At 44.9% G+C, this 26,668-nt stretch overlaps 1 protein-coding gene across 1 annotated transcript in view; it reads left to right on the top strand.

Moving 5' to 3' along the window:
- The first annotated feature begins 322 nt into the window (after positions 1-322).
- The window catches only part of KCNK5 (potassium two pore domain channel subfamily K member 5), a 61,447-nt gene continuing 35,101 nt past the window's right edge, over positions 323-26,668 (top strand). The window contains exon 1 of the mRNA XM_027876624.1: positions 323-591. Within this exon, the coding sequence (XP_027732425.1) occupies positions 406-591 (186 nt within the window). The 5' untranslated portion in view covers positions 323-405. The remainder of the gene's footprint in view (positions 592-26,668) is intronic.

The raw sequence follows: 26,668 nt of genomic DNA, 5'->3' as shown, positions 1-26,668 counted from the left end.
GCAGTGTAAGGCAATAGCCGGGTGGCGGGCAGAGAGGAAGCCCACGTGTCTCCCCCGAACAGTGGAACCTGGAGCGCCCACTTCTTTATCCCTTCGCAGAACCACCCCTCCCCAAAGCCCCTTCTGTTCCTAACCCACAGGGTTGTGTAAACGAGGGTCCTTCTCCCCCACCGATCACTAACCCCCAAGGCGGGACAACTTGGCGGAGAAACTTTGCCCTGGGAGAGGCGCTCGGAGAGGAAAAAAGGGGCACTGCGCATGCGGAGCTCCAAATTCAAACAGCTGTTTCCAGAGGCTGCGAGGGAGAGCGGTGGGGAGCCCTGGGGGGGTGGGGGGCCTCTTGCCTCCGGCACCATCTGCCCCTAGCCTGGCGCAGGCCGGGAGTGGCCGGCCCCCTCCGGAGCCATGGTGGACCGGGGACCTCTGCTGACATCGGCCATCATCTTCTACCTGTCCATCGGGGCGGCAATCTTCGAGGTGCTGGAGGAGCCGCACTGGAAGACCGCCAAGGATAACTACGCCAGGCAGAAGATCCAGCTTCTTAAAGAGTTCCCTTACCTGGGGCAGGAGGGCCTGGACAAGATCCTACAGGTAAGCCCGGGCAGCCAGCCGGCCTTGGGGTCCTGGCTAAGCTCGGGGGCTTGCTCTTGCTTTTTTGGGAAGGTGACTCAGTCTCTCCCTTGTCCCGCCCTAGTGCCTTCTTCTAGGAGTGCCTGTTCTAGAACTTGGAACATCTACGGATGGTGGGATGCTGACACTTTGAAGCTTTTGAGGGGGATTGCTGAGAGAAACCTCTCTCCTTGACCCTCCTCCAGTAATATCCTTCTCCTGGATTCAAGCTGTCTCCTTTCCTCTGGGATTATTATTCCTCCTCTTGACTGAGCTGAAAGTCTGGAAAACCTCCTGGGGAGGTGGGGAGGAAGGATGGACCTTCCCTGGGACTATGTATGTAACTTTGGGGGCAGAAGGGAGTAGAGCCTGTCTGTAGGTCAATTTAGCACACTTTTTAAGCGCCTGCACCATACTGGTTACTGTTAAGAAGCTGGAAGGAATACAAAGATGGGCAAAAAAGTAGGGAGCCTCTGCTTTCTGGAAGCTTTCTATTTACTAGAATACCGGGAAGAGTTCGGAGCCCTTCGCGGCCAGGGACATTGGGAGGTCCGCTTTGGCTAGTCCTAAGGAGTGACCCTTCCTTGACCCTGGAATTGGCCCTCTCTGAGCTAGTGTGTACCGCCAGTCCATCCCTCCCAGAGGAAGGGCTGGAAGGGAGGACAAAAGCTTCTGATCCTGCCTTGAAGCCCTCCTTGCCAGCCCTGGGGAGATCTTAAATGCCCTCCCCACTCCACTCCAATGCTGTGAATCGTGCGCGGTCTTTCCTCAGTTGCCACAGTGAGGCTGGGTTTGGGGGTGGGGGTGCGGGGTGCGGTGCAGTTCCGGGGCTCTGGCTCCCCGATCCTGCCCCCACGTGCTAGCCGGCGGAAAGCCTCCACTCCCCCAGCGGGGCCTCAGGGGAAGGGAGATGGGGAGCAGGTAGATGTTGTGACCTGTTAACTCTGGAGCAACCTGGGGCAGGTAGGGGGAAGGAGGACATCCTTTGGGAGATGGGGTCCGTGGGGAGCCGTGGGGGGCGGGGCAGGCTACTCATTTCCCGAGGTGCCTTATCTCCCCCCGACACTGGGGCTTAAAAATATTGCTGTTGGAAAGGAGGAGGTTAAAATGCAACCCCCCAAAAAAGCCAAAACAGAACAAAAAGAAAACCACCTAAAACTTACATTCCCCTGGATCGCCAAGTTTTGCTGTAGGCATAGCGCCCCCCCCCCGCCCCCCGGTCCTTTTTTGAAGGAGACCACGGGGACTGAGGATGGGTAGCACTAGATGAAGGCGGGAATGAGAGGTGGTGGGGGGCCCTCTAATCTTTGGTCGGTACACACCCATCGATCCAGCTGACCTCACAGTTCGACCTGCCAGCCGCCCATTCTGGGTGGTGCTGATCTTTCGGGGTACGAGCAAACACTGTGCTAGCATTGGGGGCAAGGAGAGACCACTAGCAATCAGTTTGCACTGGGATCTTCCAACGACTTCTGCCCGCTGGTCTGCTTCCTCCTCCCTTTCTCCCCCTCCCATCCCCCTCTCCTTGTGCCTGCGGACAATGGGGGGAAGAAGCTAAGGGGGCCTGGATAATCCTTTGGCTATGCAAAGTAGAGAGTGGAGCTTACTGCTGGGATTTTTGTGTTAAGATTAGGGTCCGAGTTGAGTGGAAGACTTGTTTCCCCCTAATATCTCCTCGGTGTTACCTTAGACAAATGGCACACCGAGCCTCAGGTTCCCCATCTGTAAAATAGGGAAGGGGTAGAGAGAATAAGCTCAACTCCCCTCTGAGGTTCTTGAAGCTACAAAAGCTGAAATGATTGTGAAAGCAGTGTACTTGGTTGGGGAAGCCCCCCAAACATTTCTTCCCATCTTTAGGAATCCAGGTTTCTAGTTTCTTAAAATGTCATAGTGACCGAGGACGTTCGTGTGGGTGAGTAGAGGCGCTAGCAGAATTGGCTTGTGTAGACATGCCTTCTCAAGACAAGGCGCCAGAGAGGACTTTCTACCTTTTCTCTGTTGGGGTGAGGGTGACCTACCAGTGGGGCTTCACACCCTTCTCAAATGTGCCAGGTCCTAGAGAAGTCAGAGATGGAACGCTGGGGGTTCAAAGTGGGGGCAGGGGAAGCGGGATCCTTGGATAGTTCATGGGGAACAGAGTTTTGGGGAACCAGTGGTTGGTAGTAGAAACCCTTACCAGTTTCACTTACTAAGGTTCCTAAGAGTGATTCTGTTACTTTCAAGTACATTACTGCTTTCAGCTGACTTGGGGGTGGGGGAAGAGGGAGGAGAGTATCACTGGATGATTTCCCTAGAGGAAACAATTTCCCTGGAAAACAAGGTTTTCGTGTAGTTTTCTTTACCTCTTTGTTTTGGTGGTGGTTGAGGGGGGTGCACACCAGGAAGGATTATAAAGCCTTGTTCTCTCCTCTAAACGTTTCCCTTTTAGCTGCTACGGGACTGTGATAGGGGAAGGAAGGAAAAAAATCCTAGGCTGAATGTGGGAAAATAAATTTCAAAACATGAAGGGAAAGGGGGGTGTGGGAGAGAGGAGGCAGCTGAATACAGCTGCTGGTGGTCACTGCAGCCTTCCTGGCTTCCTTAAGGTGTTTGAACAAATAAAATGCCTCTTAATTCCGAGATCCTGCTAAGACTGTAAACAGAGCTCCGGCCCTCACTATAAAATGGGCAGGTAACTTGCAAAAAGAATTTGGGCATCAGCCCAAGGCTTTGAACAGTGTGATTGAAGAACATCATGGACATGTCCACACATGCACTGTTTTTCTTCCTCTTCCCCCCCAACTACTGACCCCCTCCTTTATCACCCCCCTCCCATCATAAATGACCCAAGTGAAGTATTTTACCAATTTCAATTTCTCCTGTGCTAACCTGCTTATCTCCCCTTTATGATCTGTGCTTTGGGCACAGCCTTTGAGCTAAGGAAATAGTTTAGAAAGAGAATGAAAGAAATCCTGTTCTCTGAGTGGTAACTGGGCCTTGTTACCCATCTGGCCCCTTAGCCATTTCTGAATACAAGAACACTTAAGAACCAAGTTTTCCTGTTAAATCTCGATAGGATGGAAATTCCTTGAAGGTAGGAACTGGATTTTGGATTTGTTTTATTTTTTATGTCTTTATATCCCCAGGGCCTCAAACATAAGCAACAACAATAGTAAGTAGCATTTTATCTAGAATATTTACCTAGAATATTATCAGCTTTATCTAGAATATTATCAGGCTGAGTGGATAGAGTAGCAGATCATGGACTCAGGAAGACTCCTCTTCCTGAGTTCAAATCTGGCCTCAGACATTTACTAGCTCTGTGACCTAGTCAAGTCACTTAACCCTGTCTGCCTCAGTTTCTCCATCTGTAAAATTGAGCTGGAGAAGGAAATGGCAAAACACTCCATTTTCTTTGCCAAGAAAACCCCAAAATGGGGTCAGGAAGAGTCGGACACAACTGAAATGACTCAACAACTTCCTGACTTAAAATACTATCCATTGTACCACCTAGCTGTTTTGGGCTGTGTAATTCAAAGTCAATTTAAGAAACATTTATTAAGTGCCTATGATATGCAAAGTATTATACAAAGTTCTTAACCTCCCCAAAAGAACTTAAAATCTAAAGACACAGGAAAGGAGGAGACTGAGAAATGCGGGGTTGGGGGGGTGATAATATCAGTGTGGGTGGGGTTAGAGAGCAGGGGGAGCGATAAGATAGCAATAGGTTGTTTTATCCTTAGCCACATAAAGCATCTCATTTTATAGATTTGCAAACAATTTTCCAAGTGGCTATTTGGAGTTTGATACGCCTTCACCTAGAAAAACTTTCCCGTCTTCCTGGTACTATGATTTGACTATGCTGTAGAATGCTAGATACAAACTTAAGGTCATCTACTTATTACCTCCATGACCTCCGCTGATAATTTTAAAATCTACTTATCTGGCCGGAACCTCTTTGCTGACCTTCAGTCTTGCATCTTAGACAATCGAGTGAACGTCTCATAGTGGAAGTCCCGTGGACAGACATCTCAACGTAGCCAAAACCGAACTTATTATCTTTCCCCACAAGCCCTCCCCCTCCCTATTACTATTCTGATACCACTATCTTCCTAGTCACACAGGCCTGAAATCTAGATATTATCCTCATTACCTTCTCTCTTCTCTTCTGACATTGCCACCACTCTGTTGCCCGACCTCATACCTGAACTATTGAAACAGTCTGCTGGTTTTGGTGGTCTTGCTACGTCTCTTCCCTAGTTCATCTAAACTGCAGGTTTGACCCTGTCACTTTCCTATCCAGACTCCATATCACCTCCAGGATCAAATATCAAATCCCTTAGCAGCATTCAAAGGTCTTCATAATCTGCTTACCTCAATAGCTTTTCCAGTCTTAATCTTACTTAGTTTCCACCTTGTTGTTGTTTTCTTCTCCAGCTCATTTTTACAGATGAGGATCTGAGGCAAATAGGGTTAAGTAACTTGTCCAGGGTCACACAGCTAGTAAGTTATGAGGCCATATTTGAACTCAGGAAGAGGTCTTCCTGACAGCATTCTATCCACTGCACCACCTAGCTGTAGCTATGCCCCTCTATAGACTCAGTGATCCAATGGCGGTCTCCTCTTTACTGTTCTCGCACAAGACAATTCACTTCCTGGCTTCGGGCATCTAAACTGGGTTCCCCTGGCCTGAATTTCCCTTCTTCCTCATCTCCAACTCCTGACTTCCTTCAAGTCCCAGCTAAAATCTTATCTCCTACAAGAAGCCTTTCCCAATCTCGCTTAATTCTAGTGCCATCCCTTTATTTTATCCTGTGTACCTCTAATTTATTACCTGTAATTTATCCTGGTAGATCTTGTTTGTACGTAGTTGTTTGCATCTTGTCTCCCCCGTTAGATTGTGAGTTCCTTCAGGGATTCTTTTTTGCCCTTCTTTGTATGCCCATCCATTAGCACAGGGCCTGGCACATAGTAGGCGCTTAAGAAATATTGACTGACCTTGGCCAAGTTACTTCTGCCCAAGTGTTCTCATCTGTAACATGAGAGGCATTTAAGATGCATTCCATCTAAATTGTTGATTCTAAGCACTGATTTTATTTATATTAAGGAGTCCTCCTAATTTCCTTGGTCTTTAGAATGTTCCTATACTCAGTTTTCTTGCTCTTAAAAAGAGCTACTTCTCCCAGTTTTAGATATTCTGCCTTCCTCCTCTTCTCCACTCTTTCTGAATTACCAAATTGGAAAAGGCAACAGGGAGATTTGGGGGGGGGGGAGCACATTCTGGTTTCTAGACTTGGCTCTGCCTTTCTGTGCCTCAATTTCGTCATCTGGAAAATGGGCATTACAGTAGCATTAACCCTCTTCTGACACTAGGTCCTTATGAAATTACCCAGAGGTAGGAGCCAGAAAGGGGTTTGCCCCGGTATATTAGTAAGTCAGCCTTCCGCCGATTAAACTGATTAACTTGCTTTCCAAGTCACCAAGGTACTCAGTTGCTTTTACTGTGTTTAGTAAATTGAGGAACTGGATATATTGAAAACTCCCCAGAGGCAAGGACTTATTCTTTGCAGGGATGCCCCTTTTATTTTATCAAGTCTGGATGAAACTACCCAAACATCCCTTGATTCCTCTAGTGACCACAGTCACCTGTCTTTTTGACCTGGCATTTACTGTCCATACCACAGTTTAGACCTTAATTACACATCTTAATGGTTGCATATATGAATCTTGTTTCCCCAGATAGATTTTATAAACTCCTAGAGGGCAAGCCAACTTCTCATTGTTATTGTATTTCCCTATGGCGTGCTGGGCTCATAGATTAACTCGGAAGACATATTAATAATCTTTCAGCCCTCTCATTTCCACCCCCTAAAGAAAAACCCAACCCATATGTAATATGTGGGAAACATCTATACCAATCAACAAGCATTGTTAAGGGGGAAGGCATTTATAAAGCACCTATTATGTGCCAGACACTGCACTAAGGTCATTTTATAAATATTACCTCATTTGATCCCCACAACAACCCCAGGTGATAGAGGCTATTGTTATCCTCATTTTATAGTTGAGGAAACTGAGGCAGAGGTTAAGAGACTTGCCTATGGTCACATAGCTAGTAAGTGTGCCAGGCAGGATTGGAACTTAGGTCTTCCAGGCCCAGCACTCTATCCACATCACCACTAGCACCTTCTCTGTCAGGCACAGTGCTAGGACATAGTCATACAAGACAAAAGTGAAACAGTCCTTGCCCTCAGAGAGCTTATAGTCTATCTCAGGTCTGTCCAACAAAAGGCCCTCAGCCGCCCCCCCAAAGGATTTTGGTGTCCTTCCTTCCCCTCCCCCCCAAAAATGTAGAGGATGTAAAACAGACCTGCACAACACACAACCCACCAAAGGGTCTATCCCTTTCAGGTAAATAAAGGACCATCCTTGATCTAGGATAATCTGGGTTTACCTCTTATGCTCATTGGGAGACTTTAGGCTAGCTACTTAGTCATGGTGCTTCTTGATGCTTAAATTACAGATGCGTTAGAAGGCATTTTTATACAGTAACCTCTACATAGAAGGAATTGCAGGCATCAAGGGTATGCTCCTATCAAAGTCATGAACTGCTCAGGGAAATGAGGTCCGCTGGTGAATTAGGTAATTGATGGTCATTTCAGCTCTGAAATCGGTGATGCACCGGGCCATTTCCCAGTGTTTACATTGCATGAGAATGACCAGGACTTACTTTTTTAAACTAGAGGACATTGGAAGTTCTTTATCCTGAATTGGAATTCTCATGGGGAGGGGGGATGTAAGTATGGTAATGATAGGAGAAGTGACTGTTTAGAAAACAAGACATAACACTGGTTGCCTGTCATAGCTAAGGGCAGCAAAGAGTAAATCTAATCTAATTAAATGAATGTTTTTCTCATTAATTGAGATTTTACTGTGGGTTTTTTTTTTAAAAAACATGGATTTTTAAATTTTTGAGAATTGCAAATATTTCCTTCTCCAGCAGAGAGATGCTGCTGGTTTAGCTGCTAATTATATTTAAAAAAGAGAAAAAAGCAAGCCAGCTGCCCAGTGAGCACCATAATCAAGTCCAGGTAAGAAACTGCTGAGGAGAGAGAGTAGTTAGCTGTGTTTAAACTGAGTAGTTCATCCATAGGTTTAGAGCCAGAAACATCTCTTCCACCCCTCCACCATTTTATAAATGAGGAAACTGGGGCCTAGAGAAGTGATTTGCCCAAGATCCAGACTACTGAGTCCAAAACTAGTCTTCTCTCCACTGCCCTGTGATGCCTTGGGTAGGGGGAGGGGCAGAGGATTCCTGTGTTTCTTGAGGATAGGTGGGATGGGGAAGATGGTGCCTATTGCCCCTGAGAAAGGGGGAGAGGGTCATGGTTTATTTATAGTCTGGCACTTAAAAGAAACAAAATCTCTTGGTTTGGGTGCTTTGCTTCAGTGGTCCTGACCTTAAGCCAAGAGCTTTCATCTTTGAGCTTGGCTGGGTTGCTGACTGATCTGGCTAGGCCTTTGAACTCTCCCCCTTTTTTTCCTTTTGGTGGTGGCGGTGATGGAGTGGGGGGTGGAGGGGGAATTAGAGATTGCCAACAAAGATTTGTGCGACAGGCACCTATGGTGCCAAGATCAGCCTGCCAGACACCCTCTTTTCAAGCTAAGATTTTGTGTCTGAGTCAAGGAGGGACTCTTAGAGGAGGTGGAATGGTGGATTAAGATGGGGGCAGGCATGAAGTATGGGGAGAGAGACACAGGAAGTGAGGTACCCAAATACATCTCTTTACTTCTTTCCTTGGAGTTGCTTTGGCTGAATACTGGAGGATTTCACTGAGGGTCAAAGGTGTTTTGAGAGTTTCCCCAGGCAAGGCTGGAGATGTCCCTCCCAGAGGGCCAGATCTTTGGGGTCTGGGAGTGGGGAGGATGGAAGCAAGGGTTGAGCCTGTTCTCCTGGGAAGAGAGTGTCTGGTGGACCCTGGGGAAGGGAGGGGAGGGACAGGAATGAAAAAGGCCATGAATGGCTCTGCATTCATTTCCCTCTCTCCCTCTCCATTAGCTTACAGCTGCCCTGGAAGCTACATTGCTGTCCCTCCTCTGAACTCTGGCTGGTTTTGCTCCCTCAAAAAAACATCCTTCTGTGGGAGTATTCTCCCCCCCCCCAAGAGGTGTCACTGTGAGAACACAAGGTAGTTTACCATCCCTACTGCCACTGGCAGCTGGCTTGCTTTTTTCTCTTTTTTAAATATAACTAGCCTCTAAACCAGCAGCATCTCTCTGCAAGGCTGAGGCTGCAATGGGGACGCTTCCTCCTTCCTGCCCCTCACCCCCTGCAACAGATCACTGAGCAATTTGTTTCTAATGGAAACTTTTTTTTGCCAATTCCCTTCGAGTATCGACTGCATGCCCAAAGCCACCCAAAGGAGCTCCTGTAGATCAGGGTGTGGAGGACCATGTGTGTATGGAAGGCCAGTCTAGGAGCTTGCAGACCTGCTTACCTGACTGATCACTCCCCTGACGTCTGCCTCAGTGACTCAAATTTCCCAAAATGCTTTGCCTGGATCCCCTTTGCCCCAGTCTCATTCCACCTTATGTTGATTATCCATATACAGGTTACATCTCCCCTTTAGATTGTGAACTCCCGAAAGGCAGAGACTGTATTGATTTTCATCTTGAATCCCCAGCGTGTTTTATTTTTTGTTAACCAGATCTGTGATTTCCTTAGTACTGGGAGCTGCCAGAGAGAAAACTCCTTCTGTTAAGGTAGACCTGAAATTGCTGTGTTACTTAAAATCTTGAAAAGTTGTCTAGGGCACTGAGAGGTTAAATAATGTGCCCAAGGTTGATCACAACCCATTTATCAGGTGTCAGAGTCAGAGGTGAGACCCAGGCCTTCCCGAATGAGCCTGGCTCTAGGCACTCCACTAGACAACCAGCTTATACATTTATTCAATTGTTTCAGTCAAGTCTGACTCTCCATGACCCCATTTGGGGTTTCCTTGGCAAAGATACTGGAGTATGTTCCTTGGCAAAGATACTCCAGCTCATTGTACAGATGAGGAAACTGAGGCAAACACGGTTAAGTGACTTGCCCAGGGTCACATAAGCTACTAATTGTCTGAGGCCAGATTTGAACTCATGAAGATGAGTCTTCCTGACTCCAGGCTCAGCACTCTGTTTAGTGTACCACCTAGCTCTCCAACTTATTCACAAGATTATTGATTTAGGGCTGGACAAACTTTAGAGGTCATCTAGTACAGCCCCTCCATTTTACAGTTGAGAATACTGAGGCCAAGAGAGAGAAAGTGACTTGTCTATGGTCACACAGCTAGTTTAATTGTTTTTGGTGAGATTCCAAGCTTGGTTTTCCTGATTCAAGTAACACCAAGTACACCATCATGTCTTTTATGTAGGTACATTAAAGCTGCTTTTCTTTTTTTTTAATTAAATCTTTCCTTTTCATAAAAAACAAGTATTTTTTCTTTTCTTTTCTTGCTTCCTTCCTTTGCCCATTGTGAAGATTGTATGATGATTGAAACTTCTCCCTGTGAAATAATTTCTAAATAAGCCCAACTCTTAGGAGAGGGGGGAGAGGAGGAATGTCTCTATCTTGGGGAAACTCTCTGACCTCAAGCTTCCCATTCTGCAAAATGGGGATAATAATAATTACAATATCTGTTTTGGGAGACAGGGTCAGAAAAGAGAACTGGATTTGGATGGAGTCAGGGGACCTATGTTCAAATTCTGGCCAAGTCACTCAACCTTCTTTGTCTCTGTGAATCGAAGGCTATTCTAAAACCACTGATTTATAGAGTGCTTCAGAGTGGGCATAGGGCTTTGCCAACTCTCTCACTTGAATCAATTCTGTACAGGAGTTTGGGTTTTTATTGTTTGAGGGTTGGTTGGGTACCCTCCCCCTAAGGTGTGGTATTTGATACCTCTGAAACTTTACCTGGGGACAGAGAGGTTGAGTGATTTGCCCAGACGCAACAAAGCCAGTGCGGCAGTTAGGTGGTATAGTGGATAAAGTGAAAGGCCTGGAGTCAGGAAGACTGGCCTCAGATACTTATTAGCTGTGTGACCCTGGGCAAGTCACTGAAACCCGTTTGCCTCGGTTTCCTCACCTGTAAAATGAGCTGGAAATGGAAATGGCAAACCACTACAGTATCTTTGCCAAGAAAACCCCAAATGGGGTCAAAAAGTGTCGGACACAACTGAAATGACTGAACATAGCCAATACGGTCAGAAGTAGGAGGTCAGCTTTTTATTCATGACCCCACAATGTCTTTCATACAGTAGTTATTATACAGATATTGTCGTTCTTATTGTAGACGAATAAGGATAAGAGAGATTAAATAACTAACAACTCAAGCCAGAGGCAGATTTTGAACTGGGTCTCACTGAGAATGGGGCTATAGTGTGCCTTGCTGCCTTCGCAGTAGGGAAGGGTGAGCCTGAGGGAGTGGGGCATTGGCAGGGGAACAGGGGGAACAGGATAAGGTTTGTGAAAAGAGGTGGAACAAAGTAGTCAGGGTCTCTTATCTTATAACTGGAAGATGTGTGCCCTCCCCACAGTCCCCACTGAGGACCAGCTCCACCCCATCAGCTGTTCACTGGGCCCTGGCTTCCCCGTCAAATCACTAGGGTGAGGGAGGCTGCCTTCATAGCCTTTTTAAATCAACAATAAAACCCTCTATGTCCTGGCTGTAAAGATTCCACCACTACCACCTCTCTTCACCAACCTGCCCTCATTTTCAGGTCTAGATGAACCACCTACAGTTTTCCCCTTCCCTCCTAAGAAACTTCTCTTCTTTCAAAGAAGGTTTGAAAAACCTTGGAAAATTGGAGGCTTTTTGCATCTCTCTGCCCTCCTTCCAGCTGGACCTCCTCCCCACTGGCTGAGTGACCTGGGGGAAACCAGTGAAAGGTTTTCTCTGTTCCAGGCCTGGCCTGCTTCAGCCTTGGATTAACCCTTCTGTTCCTGGGGGAATCCTCAGCCCCTGTGACCTGACAAGACTGGTCTTTCTAGTACGTGGTCGGAGTGTTGAGTCTGATAAGGGGCCAGGAAGCGGAAGAAGGCACCAACAAACCACTTCTCTAAAATACCTCGAAGTCTGTTGGAATCATCAGTCTCCATTCAGACTTGGTTTTGAAGCTTGTATCCCTTTTAAAAATCTTTTTCTAAACATTTAGGTCTTCCTTAGTGATGTTTAGCTAGGACTGTGTAAATTCTGTTAACCCTTAGGTAAGCACCTTTCCCCTCCCCCTCCAGCCCTGATATGCCTAATAAATGGCTAGTTGTGGCATTTCTGGGGAGCAAGTCTTCCTTTTTGGGGGGAGTTAAGATAGCCTTCTCTGGATCTGGGAAGTCATGATCAGGGATGGTCACAGATCTGTCCTCCCCATTGACTCTTGGCCTCACAGTGTTATCTAACCCTGAGAGTTACATTCAAAGGGGGAGAAAAGAATTATTTATTTAAATGTTTTATTGCTGTCCTTAAAAAAACTCAAACACTTCACTTCCTAATGAATGATTCTGTCGGCATCTATAGTTTGTTACCCGTCTCCTGAGGGGTGGCAAGAATGCCTCAACCTTCTCCATCAGGCCCCTGAATTGATCACTGGATTAATTGCTCAGAGTTTTCTCATTCACACCATTGTGCGTTCATTAAGTAAGTTGTTTCTCCTCTTTCACACATTTGTCCTTCAGGTTCTATTCAGTTCATTAAAGCCTTCCTAAGTCTCTTTGATCTAAGAGATCTGTACAGCCATGGAGGTGATGGGTGAGGCCGGGGTGGGGAACCTGTGGTCTTAAGGCCACATGTGGTCCTTTGACTGAATCCAAACTTCATAGAATGAATCCTTTTATTAATTTATTAAAAATCTTCTTATTAAACTTCAGAGGCACAGAGAGAAAGAAAGCTATACTTTTTCCTACCTCACCTGGATGCTGACTTTTGCTTCGAATTTGGTACACTTGTGAGGGGTAATTAGAGTCAGCATCTGTTAATGTATCTTCTTTCCAAACGGCATTATAGTCATTCTGTACATATTCACTACATGTACATCAATGAATGACAAAAGCTTTTAGGGGCAGCTAGATGGTGTAAAGCTAGATATAGCTCTGGGAAGTAGATAGAGCTTCCTGGAGTCAGGAAGACCTGAGTTCAAATCCAGCCTCCGAAACTTACTAGTTATGTGACTCTGAGCAAGTCACTTAACCTCTGTCTGCACCAGGTTCCTTATCTGTAAAATAGAGATAATAACAGTGTGTACCTCCCAGGGTTGTTGTGAGGATCAAATGAGATAATAATTGTAAAGTGCTTAGAACAGTGCTTGGCACATAGTAAGTACTATATAAATGTTAGCAGCTAGTACTGCTACTATTACTACTACCACCACCACTACCACCACCACCACCACCACCACCACCACCACCACCACTACTACTACTATTACCACTACTACTACCACTACCACTACTACTATCACCACCACCACTACCACTACCACAACTACCATGACTACTACTACTACTACTATTCTTAAGCCAAAACTGTGTGCAAAGAATTATACTGGTGATGGTGTTTGGTTGTTCAGTCATTCATTCCTGTCTGTCTCTTTATGACCCCATGGACCATAGTACGTGAGGCCTTTTTGTCCTCCACTATCTCTCAAGTTCTCGTGCGTGTTCATTGTTTCCGTGATACAAGCTGTCCATCTGATGCTTTGCGGTCCCTTTTTTTCTTTTGCCTTCGATTTTTCTCAGTGTCAGGGTCTTTTCCAATGAGAACAGTCTTCTCATTATGTGGCCAAAGTATTTAAGCTTCAGCTGCAGTCCTGGTGATAAGAATGGAAAAATTGAGACACAGTCCCAGCTCATAAGGAGCTCACATTCTGATTGAGGAAGACAGCATATAAAATAAAATCCAAATACAGGGCAGATGGAAAGACCCAAGTTTTGGAGTTATTTATCTAATATATTGAAATATGTATTTAATAATATAAAGTCATATATTTAAATATATATTTATTATATATTTTAAGGACTAAAGGAGGAGAAAAGAACTTGGAGGAAGATGGTAATTCTTAGAGAGGATAATGGAGTCAAGGGCAGGGCTGATGGTAAGGCCTGGCACCTCTCCACCTCATCAGAAGGACAGGAATTATTGACTTTCATCTCAGCTAAGGCCTGGGAGCCTTCTAGCAGCCCTGGGATAAAAGGGAAGGGTTGTCTTCTCCTCCTTCGAACATAAGCTTCTTGAAAGATTTTTCCCTTTTGTCTTTATATCCTCAGTGCTTAACTGAGTGCCTCACACACATAATAGGCACTTAGTAAAATGCTTCTTGATTGATTCCTGCACAGCCCTGCCTTCAGGGATGTTCACACGCAGAACTGCCCAAAAAAAAAAAAATCACTGATTTCTCCCATGTCATTAAGAGCATAGATCTGGAGCTAGAAGAGACCTTAGAAATGTATCTAGTACCACCTCCTCGTTTCTTAGAAGAGTTTTTGGGTTGGAGTTAGGAAAATAATGTGCCTGAGGTCACATGGTACTAAGAAGCCCAGCAGGACTGGGGGTTTCCTTCCAATATGCCATGCTTGCAGGTGAGAGCTGTCAAGAACTTGGTGACAAGAACTTAGGGTCACCTTGCCCCAAGTTGAGGCATCAAGGAAGGGCTTTGTTGCATGAGCAATCTCTTTCTATGACTTATATGCAAAATATATATACAATCAGATCGCTCATACAATATGTGATTGTGTGTAGCATATATACATAATATGTATACATATACACAATATGAACAATCTATGAAAAAACTTAGCCAGATGTTCAAGTATAGCATAAGCAAAATGACCAGACCAAAAGAAAATGGGTGGGGAAAAAGGAGAGAGTAACAGTCAGTCTCAATCAATGGATATATATCCAGAACTATAGTAGCAACTATGAGGAATACAGAAATATAAAATAGGTTCCTTGCCTTCCACTAGCTGTAGCGTATCCTAGCCAAAAGTGGTGGCATATGAAGCTGTGCAGCATCACTAAGAGAATATGGTCTCTAAAAGGTGGATTCTGACACCAAGGGCAGCTTGGGATTGTGGAAAATTTGGTGAATTATCCTCGTGAAGGAATGTGTTGAAACAATGCAGTTAGGTCTGTCTCTCTGTGGATGGAGCTCTGGACTTGGAGTCAAGAAGACCTGAGTTAGAATCCTACTGCAGACCCTTGCCAGCTTTGTGGCCCTGGACAAGTCACTTAACACCTCCAAGCTTCTGTTTCCTCATTTGTAAAATGGGGGATGATCACTGGGTTATGAGGCTCAGATGAGAAAATAGATATAAGGTACTTGGCAAACCTTAGATGTATACATCTTAGCTATTGATGTTATCATGATAAAACACAGAATTAACTAACTATTAATGAATATTTAACACTGCTGTGGGTGGTCATGAAGAGGCCAAGGGTACTTATGGTTGCCAGGAGGGACAATGGCTGTTCCCCTTGAGACATTAGGAGTATAATCTAAAGGGGATTGACTATGAAGTCTGGAGACCTCAGTTCAAATTCTGAGCCCAGCACTTGACTAGCTTTGGTACAATAGAAAGAGCACTCACTGTATATGAAGTCAGAAGACCTGGGTTCAGATACTGCCTCTGTGTGATCTTGGGGCAAGTCACCTTGGAAAGTATATATATTTGTCATTTGTTTGTCATTTGTAAAATAAAGGGGCCGGACCAGATGGCTGCTGAAGTCCCTTCCCCCTTTTAAAGCACTTCCTAACTTCCTACCTTTCCAATCTTCCACCTTCCTCCATGATTTATTGACCTTGGCTTCCTTGCTGTTCCTCACAAGATAGTTCCACACACTATCTCCTGCCTTAGCATTTTCCCTGGAACTCTGCCTCTGAATCTCCACCTCCTACCTTCCCTGGCTTCTTTCAAGTCTTAGCTAAAGACCTTCCTTTGCAAGAAGCCCTTGTTCATCCTCCTCAATCTTAGTTCTTTCTCTTTGAGATTGCTCTCAATTTATCTTGTATATAGCTTGTTTGCACTGAACTATTTGCTAATGTCTCCCCCATTAGACTGTGCTGTCTTTTGCCTTTTTTGGGGAGGGGATCCTCAGCCCTTAGCATAGTGCCAGGCACGTAGTAGGCCTTAACAAATGCTTATTGACCAACTTAATACTAGAGCTACAATCCAGGACAAGTCATTTAATCTTTGACCTGAATTTCCCCCTTTATAAGATGGAAGAATGGTACCGGGCCCATCTCTTTTCAATCAGTCACTGTGAGAAAAGTACTTTGTAAGCCTCCTTGCACTTAGTGAGTGGAGGGAGTACTTGGGTAGATGAGAGTGAAGATCCATAAAAGTAAAGTTATTATTACAGACCGAGTTAACTCCTAGGTTCACAGATGAACCGTAGAGCCTAGAGCCTGGAGCCTTCCTAAGCCTGGGATAAGGAGGGAAGGGATCACTGGGACGGGAGACCTAGAGTCTGTTGTGATGGATAGGAATGCTTGGAGGCCACTGACCTGCTCCCCTGACCCATGGCAGACCCTGGGGAGCTGCCCCTGAGACTGGAGTTGAAGGAGGGAGCCTCCTCAGCATAGAGGGGAAGTAAAGCTGAGTGATGTCTTCCCTTTCCTGTGAGAGAAGGAGGGGGAGAGCTGAGATAGAGGGGGCCAGCAGCACTATCTGATTGTAGGATTTAGCTCTGGACGCAGCCTTAGAGATCATCTAGTTCAGCCCCCTACTCATTTTACAAACGAGGCTACTGGAAGGCCCAAAGAGTTGGTGACTTGTCCAAGGTCACATGGGTTTTAAGTACCAGAACCCCAGGATTCAAGCGATAGAGATGAGGGTGTGTGTGGAGGGGGTGGAGATTAAAGGTTGAAAAGGCTGGTATTCTGAATGGAGAAAGAGCATGGAATGGAAATGGGAGAGAGGGGCATCTGCCACCCAACCCAGCTTCAAGTTAGGTCTCTATTCAATGTCGTCTCTGTCCCTTACCAAAGGGCAGGAAGGTAGCCCTCTTTTGTAAGTACTGACTGAGTTTCTCCATTATTATTATTATTATTATTATTATTATTATTATTCTTTCTTATTATAATTATGAATTTTAAAAAATTCAGGAATGAGCATCATATAGTGGAAAGAGCACTGGTTCCAGAAGACCTGGGTTCAAATACCAACTTTGCTGCTTACCATCTCTATGACCCTGGGTAATTACTTAACCTCCCAAGTCCTCAATTTCCACCTCTATTAAATGAGAATATAGAATAAGGTGACCTGAGGTCCCTTCCAGCTCTAGATAGAGTTATTGGATGTAGTTATAAGGTAGACAATTATATAAGAATATCTATATGAAAGTTTCTCCCTGTCTTCTTTCCCCCCACTACCCTCACCAGAATATCAGGCAAAAGGATGCCTGAGTATTGGTTTATCTCCGTCTCCTTTGACTTCTCTCCCTCTTTAGGCTCAGACGTGGTAGAATTCACCCTTTGTCATTGTCCAAGATTGGCCCTGGGGCAAGAGGTTGAGTTGGGGAATGGAGTTGGTCTGGCTAGAGTTGGAAGAGACATTAGAGAGACTGACTGGAAATCCCACTCCTATCATTCTTAACTGATAAGGAAGTCAATAAGAGGATTTTTTTCCACATTACCACAGGAGGTCAGTGTTAGTGGCAGACCCCAGATTGGAACCCTGGGCCCCTAAACTATCAGGCCCAAGTTTTTTTTTTTTCCCACCATCCTGTACTGTGGCCTCAGTAGATCCTTAGTAAATACGTATTGGTTGATTAGGTTAGGAAAGTAGGGAGGGGAGAGGAGACTGCTGGGCGAGAACTTTGTGCTGTGTGGGAAAATCCCTCCAAAGAGTAGATGTTCAGAAAAACGTGTGGGCCAATACAAGTGAGCACCGTGTAAAATCAGGCTGGAGGTTGGGGGCGCTTGAGGGCAGGTCAGAGCTACATCCTTCTTCTTTGGGAAATAGCCACTTAATCTCCAGAATCTTCTGAGGAGGAGGAGGTTGGGGGCATTTCTAGGTAAACAGGGCACGTCCTCTGTTGTTGTTACTGCTGCCTCCCATGCTCAGCAGGTGTTTCCCCTGGCCAGGGACCCTGTTTTGGCAGTTTCCATCCCCTCTCCCCCACCACAATCAAACAAGGGCACCTGCTGCTGACTAAGGGTGTTGGCCACGAAGGCAGAAAGAGTGTTTTCAGGGTGTTGCTTATTATGTGAAGAGGTCCTTTGGGTCACATCTACCCCACCAATCACCGTGGTCACCTAAATAAGGAGTTTGCAAACACTAAGGGGTGTGTTGCTGCTTTTTAATTCTTCTCCAAATAACCAACTTTATTTAAATTTATTTTTATCTTATTTCTGTTGACATAGCATAATCTTTATATCATATTCATTTCTGAATATGTCCCTCCTCTGCTCCCTACCTATTAAACCATCCCTTATAACAAAGAACTAACCAGCCATCACTGGTGCCGGACAGTATAAGCAGTATTCCATCCACAGTCCCCTAGTCAGTCAGTAAACATTTATTAAGCACTTACTGTGTGCCAGGCACTGTGCTAAGCACATAGCTAAGAAGAGATGAGCATTTTCTCAACCGTTCTCTGATTCAGTGAGCTTAGTGTTCGACCTTCATGAGGCAGATGGAACAGGCATGACTGTTCCCATTTTATGAATTGAGGTTCAGAGGAGTGTAAAGTCAGAATCCAAACCAGAACCCAGAACTCTTGATTTCCAAGTTCAGAACTATCTTCTCAAAACCAGGACTCTAGGGGCAGCTAGTTGGCGCAGTGGATAGAGCACCAGCCCTGGAGTCAGGAGGACCTGAGTTCAAATGCAGCCTCAGATACATAACACTCACTAACTGTATGACTCTGGGCAAGTCACTTAACCCAGTTACCTCAAAAAAAAAAAAAAAAAAAAAACAACCCAGTGCTCTAGAATGGCTTTTGACCTACAATAAGCCTGTGGATGGGGCAGCTAGGTGACATAGTGGATAGTGCTGGGCCTAGAGTCAGGAAGACTTATCTTCCTTTGTTTAGATCTGGCCTCAGACAGTTACTAGCCATGTGACCCTGGGCAAGTCACTTAACGGTGTTTGTCTTAGTTCCTCATCTGTAAAATGAGCTGAAGAAGGAAATGGCAAACCATTCCAGGATCTTTGCCAGGAGAACCTGAAATGAGGTCACAAAGAGTTAGACATGACTGAAAAATTACTGAACAACAACAACAACAAAGCCTGTGGATGTCTGCACTGCCCAGTTCTAATCCTGTGTCCTTCCTTTGGTATTTCGGATGGAAGGTAGTTTGTTTACAAGAAGTGGATGACGTAAAAAGGGTTGAACTTCATAGCTCTAACGATGAATAGCTATGTGACCTTGGGCAAAATCATTTCCCATTGGGGGGGTCTCAGTTTCCTCATCTGTGATGGAGTAGAGGGGAGGCAGCGGGTCAGTTTATGTGTCTCTGTATCTCCTCTTCCAGCTATTAAGTCCCATGGCTATTAACCACATGTCCTCCATTCTGAAAGAATGCTTGAGAAAGGAACAGTCAGAAAGACTCATTCATGGAAGGCCTCCTGGAGGTGACAGCTAGGGGTGGGGAGGGCTGGGTTGGTAAATGACCCTTGGAAGGGAGCATGGTGGTACCATGGAAAGAGCACTGTCTTAGGAGGCAGTGGATCTGGTTTCAAATCCTGCCGCTGATGTGTATGTAACCTCGGACAACTCAACTGCCTTGGGTTTCAATTTTCTCATCTGTAGAACGAGGAGGGGAAGGGGAGAGGTCATTAGATGGACTCTGAGATCCCTTCCCACCTTGAATCTGATTTGCGATGCCTGTGTTGAAATAATAGCTGATCTCCTCATGCCCCGGCCGTGATCAGTGGGCAGTACCCAGTCCTAATCCAGTATATGTAGCTGCTTTTCCAGCCTAACGGATACTGTGGCCTCAAGGTTATGGACTGTTGATTAATTACTCACTTAGTGTTACAAATAACCTCCCTGGTTAAGGCCAGCTGGCCCCACCCTGTCCTCAAGAGGCTTTCAAACAAGCCAGATGAAATCAAACTCCTCCAAGAGCCACATTTGGAGGTTTGGTCACAGCCTTCTCCTAGGTAGCACAGGGTCTTCATTCATTCATTCATTCATTCATTCAACATGCATTAATTAAATGCCTACTATGCCAGGAGCTGGGGATACACAGAACAAAGACTAAAAACAAAACAAAAAAACTTTCTGACAGTCCTTGCCATGGAGGCACTAAATGCTTATTGAGGGACATCACTGGGACCAGATATTGGGCCAGAGGTGAGGGAGAGGGAAGAAGTGCGCAGGAGTGGAAGAAGTCACCTGGGGAAGAGGAGGGGGAGGGTAGGAAAGATTCTAAAGTCCAATAAATAGTAATTATCTAACATTACAGTGAGGGTCATCTAGCAGTGTTGGAACATAAGGTTAAAGGTTTAGACCTGGAAAGAACCTTAGAAGTCATCTAGTACAATCTTCTCATTTTACAGTTGAGGAAACTGAGGCCCAGAGAGGTTAAGTGATTTCCTTAAGTTCACAGCTGAGAAAGGACCTAGCTGGGATTTGATACCAGGTCTTTTAACCTATGCCTGGTCCGTGTTCCTTCTTCTGTGTCTCTTCTGCCTGTCCAAGTCACAGGATCACGAAATGTCGAGACTAGAAAAACCCTTAAAGGTGTCTAGTTAAGCTTCACCACTCCCCTCATTTTATAGAGAAGCAACCAAGCCTCAGGGAGGAGAAGTAACTTTTTTGAGGCCACACAGGCCCAGTGCTACAGCCTGTTCCGGTCCTACACTACTTTCTCTGTACCAGACAAAACCTTACCCACCCCACCAATTAAGAGTTTCGTGGGTTTTGTTTTGTTTTGTTTTATTGAAAAATAAAATAAAATACAATACTGATTGGGCAGTAGGACAGTGTCTTGGGTATATGTCCAAACAAAGTGATACTCCCAGGATTTTCCTTTGAAATAATTTTATTTCACTACAAAGTATTGTCCTGCTGTTTGAGTGATTTCTGGGGTTTTAGAAAGGAGCCTCCAGATTTATATATCTCATTACAGGCCTGGTTTTCCTTACTACCTGGATTGCTACCTCCGACAACAAAATCTTTCTCTCTGCAATAGCAACTTAATTCCTCCTTCCACCAGAAAACCTCCTGTGACTTTAATACGGCTCTCCTCCTTAGCTAAATTCCTGTTCTACTTGGAGCAACTCTTGCTACTTACTGCTCTCTCTCTCTCTCTCTCCTTGGCTAGACTTTAAGTTCCCTGAGGGCAAGGACAGCCTATCAGACTTCTCTGAACCCATCCACAGTGTCAAGCCCTGGATGGAAGCTCACTAAGCACTCAACACCCATTCTGTTAGTTGAGTCTCCTTTGCTGATGGGTGTTATGGTCAGTACTGTTGGGACACAGAAAGACACATGGGGCCCTTTCTGTATTACCATTTTAAATATGCCGATGATGAACAAGAAGCTTAGCTCTGAGGCTGTGTTATATAAGAGGATGTTACAGGAGGAAGGCTACCAATCCTGTCCAAGTCCTTCTCCTAGTACTTACTAGTAACTCCCATTCATATTCCCTGAAGGTTTACAAACTGGTTTTCTCATAACAACCCAGAAGTAAGATCATAGGTTTAAAGCTAAAAGGAACCATAATGATCATCTAATCCAACCCCCTTATTTTACAGATGAGGAAACTGAGAGGTGAATTGAGTTGTCCAAGGTAATACAGGTGGTAAGTGGCAGTCAGGATTTGAACCTAGGTCTTCTGATTTCAAATCCAGCAGTCTTTTCCACACTGCTACCAATTTGGGATGAAGAGCAGGGCTTAGGGAAGAGTGTTTTACACACTCATTCAAAATTCCAGTGATTCTATTAGGGACCTTTAGAGAGAGTTTCTCTGAGACCTTAGACTTCATCATTTATTGTCACTTCAGTTGAATCCTCTAGATTTAAAGTGAAACCCATTTGCTATGTGTCAATTCCTGGGTTTGCTGTGAGGGTTAAATATTAATGGGACCAGTGTGCCTTGGGAGGTTGTGCAAACTCTCCCCCACAGAAGTATCAAATACCTCAGAGTCCCCGAGGAACCCTGTGTCAAGGGACAGGAAATCTAGTTTGCAGTTACCAAGGGATAAGGGAGCCCTTCCTGAGATTTTTTTTCTGGCCCTGGGGGCCCCCTCAGATTTGCAGTTATGACAAGAGTTTATTTCCATGATTCTCCTGCCCTTCCTCCTGTCACTGGGAACAGGTACCTGCTCACAACCCTCCCCCACCCCCAGGATCACTATCATCTGTCCCATCCCTTTATGCTACTCCTGTTTAAATAAAACACCTCACCTCCCTGGCCGTGGAATGCACCCTCACCATGTTGATTTTGGAAATCTGCCCTTTTCTTCTTTGGGATTCCCACCCCTTTTTCAGAGTGGCCAGACAGAAGAGTAGGCACTGTGTTCTTACCCTGCGAATCTGGTACCACCACCAGAGTGGCAAGGGAAAGGAGGTGTCATATTGCACTGGCCTTCAAGGCCTCATACCTGTTGTTCTCTCTACAAACACAAACGATACCCTCTTCTCTGTTTTAGCCAAACTAATTCAGTTAACAATTCAATTCAATAAGCATTTATTTAAAAAAAATTTTTTATTCATCTTTTGTTTTGACAGCACCATTACCAAATCTCCCTTCTCAACATTGTAACAAAGCATAAAATTGGGGGTAGGGGCATAGATAATTGGTGATAAGGAATGGTCCCTAAGGACCAGGTCACTCAAAGAAGGGAATCTGCTTTTCATCTCTCCCCCATGATTATTTCTTACCCTAAACCTGGGAAATTCCTTGCAGTCCTACTCTAAGGTATTTCTCTCTTTCAAAAACTCACCTCTGGGAAGCCTTTTTCTTGAATGACTCTGCCGACTTCTGTTCCCTTTCAGCTGTCTGGCATGAAGTTCCCCTCCCAGAGTCTGGACAGGTTGCAAGCTTGCTATGAAATGGCTCACTTCAACAATTTTGTGTCTGTTGAAGGGGGTGTGAATGGGGCAGGTTGTTTAGTAAACCTGGTCTAAGTGGGAAAATGAGCCTTAGGAAATTGGCTTTGAATGACATCTGCCACTTAGCAGAAGCTCCTTCCTAAATTTCAGCCCCCTAGCCTTTGGGAAGAAGCCTGAATTTGTTAGGAATATTAGACCTGGAATTTCCCTAAAGGCAGGGAGGATACTGGGGTCTTGGGGGGCAACATTGGGTCCACATGGAGGGAAGGAGATTCATTTCTTTGTTTCAGACAAGTTACCTTGTTCACCCTACCAAATTTGGATTGCATTTCCATTTTATCCTTTTCTTCCAACCTCAAATGTAAACTCATATGTGCTTTGGGCACAGGGAAGGAACCCTTGAAGTTGGGGTGGTTATTTACTAGGCAACTGAGGCACATTCAGTCTGGGAAATACTTTCTTTGACTGGTCTAGAGCTCCTGGCACCTCTGGTGAAGGATCTTCAATGATCCAAAATGCAAGTCACCAAACTGTTAGGAGAAATAATAAGGTAATGATATTTCAAGGTTTATAAAGTGGTATACAACTATTTGCTAAAAGTAGTTTCCTCACAACCACACTGGAAAAGAGGTGCTATTAATCCCCTTTTTACAGATGAGAAAATTGAGGCAGACAGCAGTTAAGAGTGACAGATTTTGAACTTTGGAATTTGGGATTTGAACCTGGGCTAGTAAGTGTCAGAGTTCTGATTTGAACTCAGATCTTCCTGGCTTGAGGTCAAATCCTCTATCTACCTAGCTAGAAGGAAGGGGACCAAAAAAGGAGTTTCAGACATATACTTTATATTTGGTTTTTTTGTTTCACTCTGAGGGTTAATTCCTTCTGGCATTTTCGAGTCCTAGAGGGAGGAGAACCAGAGTGTGATGATGAAGCATTAGGTTGTGGAGTTTTGAGTTGGTGATCTGGGAACCAAAAGGCCTGAGGTAGGGAAGGGAAGGCAGCCCTCTGTCCCCAGGGAGGCTTGAGCCATGCTACCAGAGGCAGCCTGGGTTTAGGGGAGTGAAAGAAGTCACTGTCTCAGGAGACTGGAGACCTCCATCTTAATTAGGGCCATGCCGCTGGGTGGCTGTGTGATATTACTTGGGCAAATCTTTTTCTCTCTGGACCTCCATTTTACTTTTTGTCGCCCAGTCTAGTCAAAGGAGTTCCCTTCCCCCAAAGAGGGAGTGGGATGATGAATATGTGAGTACTTCTCAGTTACAAAACATCAAAGGAACGTGTGAGCATCCTTATCTATCCTGCTCCTGTTTGGTGTATTCATTCAGAAGTCCTGGGGTCTGCTTGCTGTAGATTGGTAAATTTGTGAAGGGTTCCGGTTCCCTTTGCTCCCTTGATTATAGAACAGTGTGTCCACCAATGTTCGTGACCAGTAGGGCTATCCTTGTGTGTGCTGTGGCATGTCTCATATCTGTACCGAAAGGACCCAGGCAATCACGCTGACACATGTCCTTGCTGTATCTTTTGTTTTCTGACAAATCATAGCTAAATATTTTCTTTCTGAGTATGACCCAATTTTCTTCCTTCGTGCATGCTTGTAAAATGAGGGTTGGACTAGGTCTTCTGGGAGATAGTTTGTTGTCATGGATCAGAAGCCATTGAGTTCAACCCTCTCATTTACAGGTGAGGCCTAGGGAAGTTGCCTGACTTGCCCATAGTCCTAAAAGGTAGTGAGTGATGGGTGAACCCAGATCCTCCAGTTCCAGAGCCAGTGCTCTTTCCAATGTTGTTTTCAATCAACAAAAATCTGTCTTCTCCTTCCCTCCTGTTTGAAAAGCAAACAAAATTCCTGCATGGACTATATCTAAAAAAAATAAATGACCAAACCTTCACCGTGATTCATTGCTTTGATCAAGGTTTTTCAGAGGTGGGGAACCTTTGGTCTCAAGGCCACACGTGGCCCTTTGGTCTTCAAGTACAGCCTTTTGACTGAATCAGGGCCACACTTGAGAACCTAGAGGCCAAAGGTTCCCCATCCCTGTTTCAAGTCTTTTAAAGTCGTTTGTCTTTATAACGGTTGTTGCTCAGTTGTGTCAGACTCTTTGAGATTTCCTTGGCAGAGATACTGGAGTAGTTTGTAATTCCCTTCTCCAGCTCACTTTACAGATGAGGAAACTAAGGCAAACTGGGCTAAGTGACTTGCCCAGGTCACACAGCTAGCACGTGTCTGTGGCCAGATTTGAACTCAGGAAAATGAGTCTTCCTGATTCCAAGTCCAGTGTTCTATCCACTGCACCACCTAGCTGGGTTCAAATCTCACCACTTCCATGTAGTAACTGCTTGACTTTGGGCAAGTCATTTTCCATCTCTGGGCCTCAGTTTCCTCAACTGTAAAGTGAGGGGAGTTGGACTAGATCTTGAAGGTCCTGGACAGCTCTCAAGGAGTGATTCCACCTAGAGGATGTTCTTTTGTTCCAGCCCTGGAGAGGTTAGAAGAAGCAAGTTGTGAGCAGGTTTATTAGAAGCCTAGCATTGCTAACCTGGCAAGTGTAGACTTAGCTTGGCCATTTGCCGTAGTTTTGGAATCAGCATTTTTCTCCAGAGTCCCAAAGGGATATTTCAAATCAATTATTTAACAGGACCAGGGAGGCAAGAAAAACAGAAGACCAAAGTCCTTTCCTGGGACTTTTATGTAATTTGTTTGGAGAGAGGAGAAAGAAAGAGACAAGAGGTACTCAGGACAATATGTGAGCAATTATAAGATTGTGATTTCGTAGTATGGGCAATAGATGCTTTAGATCAGAGAAAAGGAAGGTGAATGTGACTGACAACTGACAAGGGAGAGCTTCATGAGAAGGGGAAAAGGCTGGAGTAAGTGGCATCAACATGTCCTAATGTAGGTCCCTTTTCCTCCCCAAGCAGAGTTCACCATTTTTGTATCATGGATTTCTTTGGCTGTTCCGTGAGGAGTGTGGACCCCTTTGCAGAATGTTTTTAAATGTATAAATTAAAATACATAGAATTACAAAGAAAATCAATTCATTGAAATACAGTTATCAATATATTAACAAAAAAATTTAAAAACCACAAGTTAAGAACTCCTGGGTTGGAAATAAGGCAGAAGCAGGTGGGATGGACCTTTGTACTGTTTAGATGTTTCATTCAGTCATCCATACCCATCACACGGCTGCTGCTTTTCTCCGGAAGTCTTAGTTTGAGCTCTTGCTGAGTCATTTCAGCCCAGTTAGGCGGGAAGAAAAGGTTAAGAGTGGGTAACATTGTAAGATTGGGGCTCAGGCAGTTGAGAGTGGTGTGGTTTTTCGGGGAAGTTAGAGAGAGGGGGCGTAATTCTCCACCCACTCCACCTGGAGCTAACTTCATAAACAACTGTCGTTTCTCCTTACAGCAAAATAAGATTCTGGGGCTTTGGGGACCGAAAGAAGGGGATTGGGCAGGTTACCCTGTCTAGTGCATGTCTGAGTGTGTGAGAGTAATTTCAAGAAGTACTTAAGAAAATTCAGGCCCCAAGGAAGAACAGCACAAGGCAAGTACTTAATAAATGTTTGTTGTTGAATAGTTATTAAAGGAAGAGGGGTCAAAAAGGGGCCAAGGCCTCCCAGCCCATTGATATAATCTACAGATTCTTGTTAGGTGAGAAGTTGAGGGAACATAGTACTTCATAGTGATGGACTCTTAGGAGGAAGAATGGATCTTTTTTTAAATTTCCCCATTAAAATCTGGCTTCTCTGGCTATTCCTAATTTCCTAATGACCTCAGACCCCAGATTGCTTCATCTGACCCTATATTTGCTCCCCTGCTTTGAAAAGTTTTACAAGATTTGAAAATAGGCACTTCCTCCAGGGGCTATTTAGAGCAGGTATTCCTAACCCAGGGTCCATGAACTTGGTTTTTTATTCTGGTTTTGTTTGTTTGCTTTTACTGTTTTGAGAACTATATCAGTATATTTAGTTTCCTTCGTAATCTTATGTATTTTATTGTATGCATTTAAAAAAACATTCAAAGAAGGAATCCATGACCCAAAAAAA

The sequence above is a fragment of the Vombatus ursinus genome, unplaced genomic scaffold (genome assembly GCF_900497805.2).
Source record: "Vombatus ursinus unplaced genomic scaffold, bare-nosed wombat genome assembly UNPS02014811.1, whole genome shotgun sequence".
Classification (NCBI taxonomy): Eukaryota; Metazoa; Chordata; class Mammalia; order Diprotodontia; family Vombatidae; genus Vombatus; species Vombatus ursinus.
This window is presented reverse-complemented; position numbering and strand designations above follow the sequence as displayed.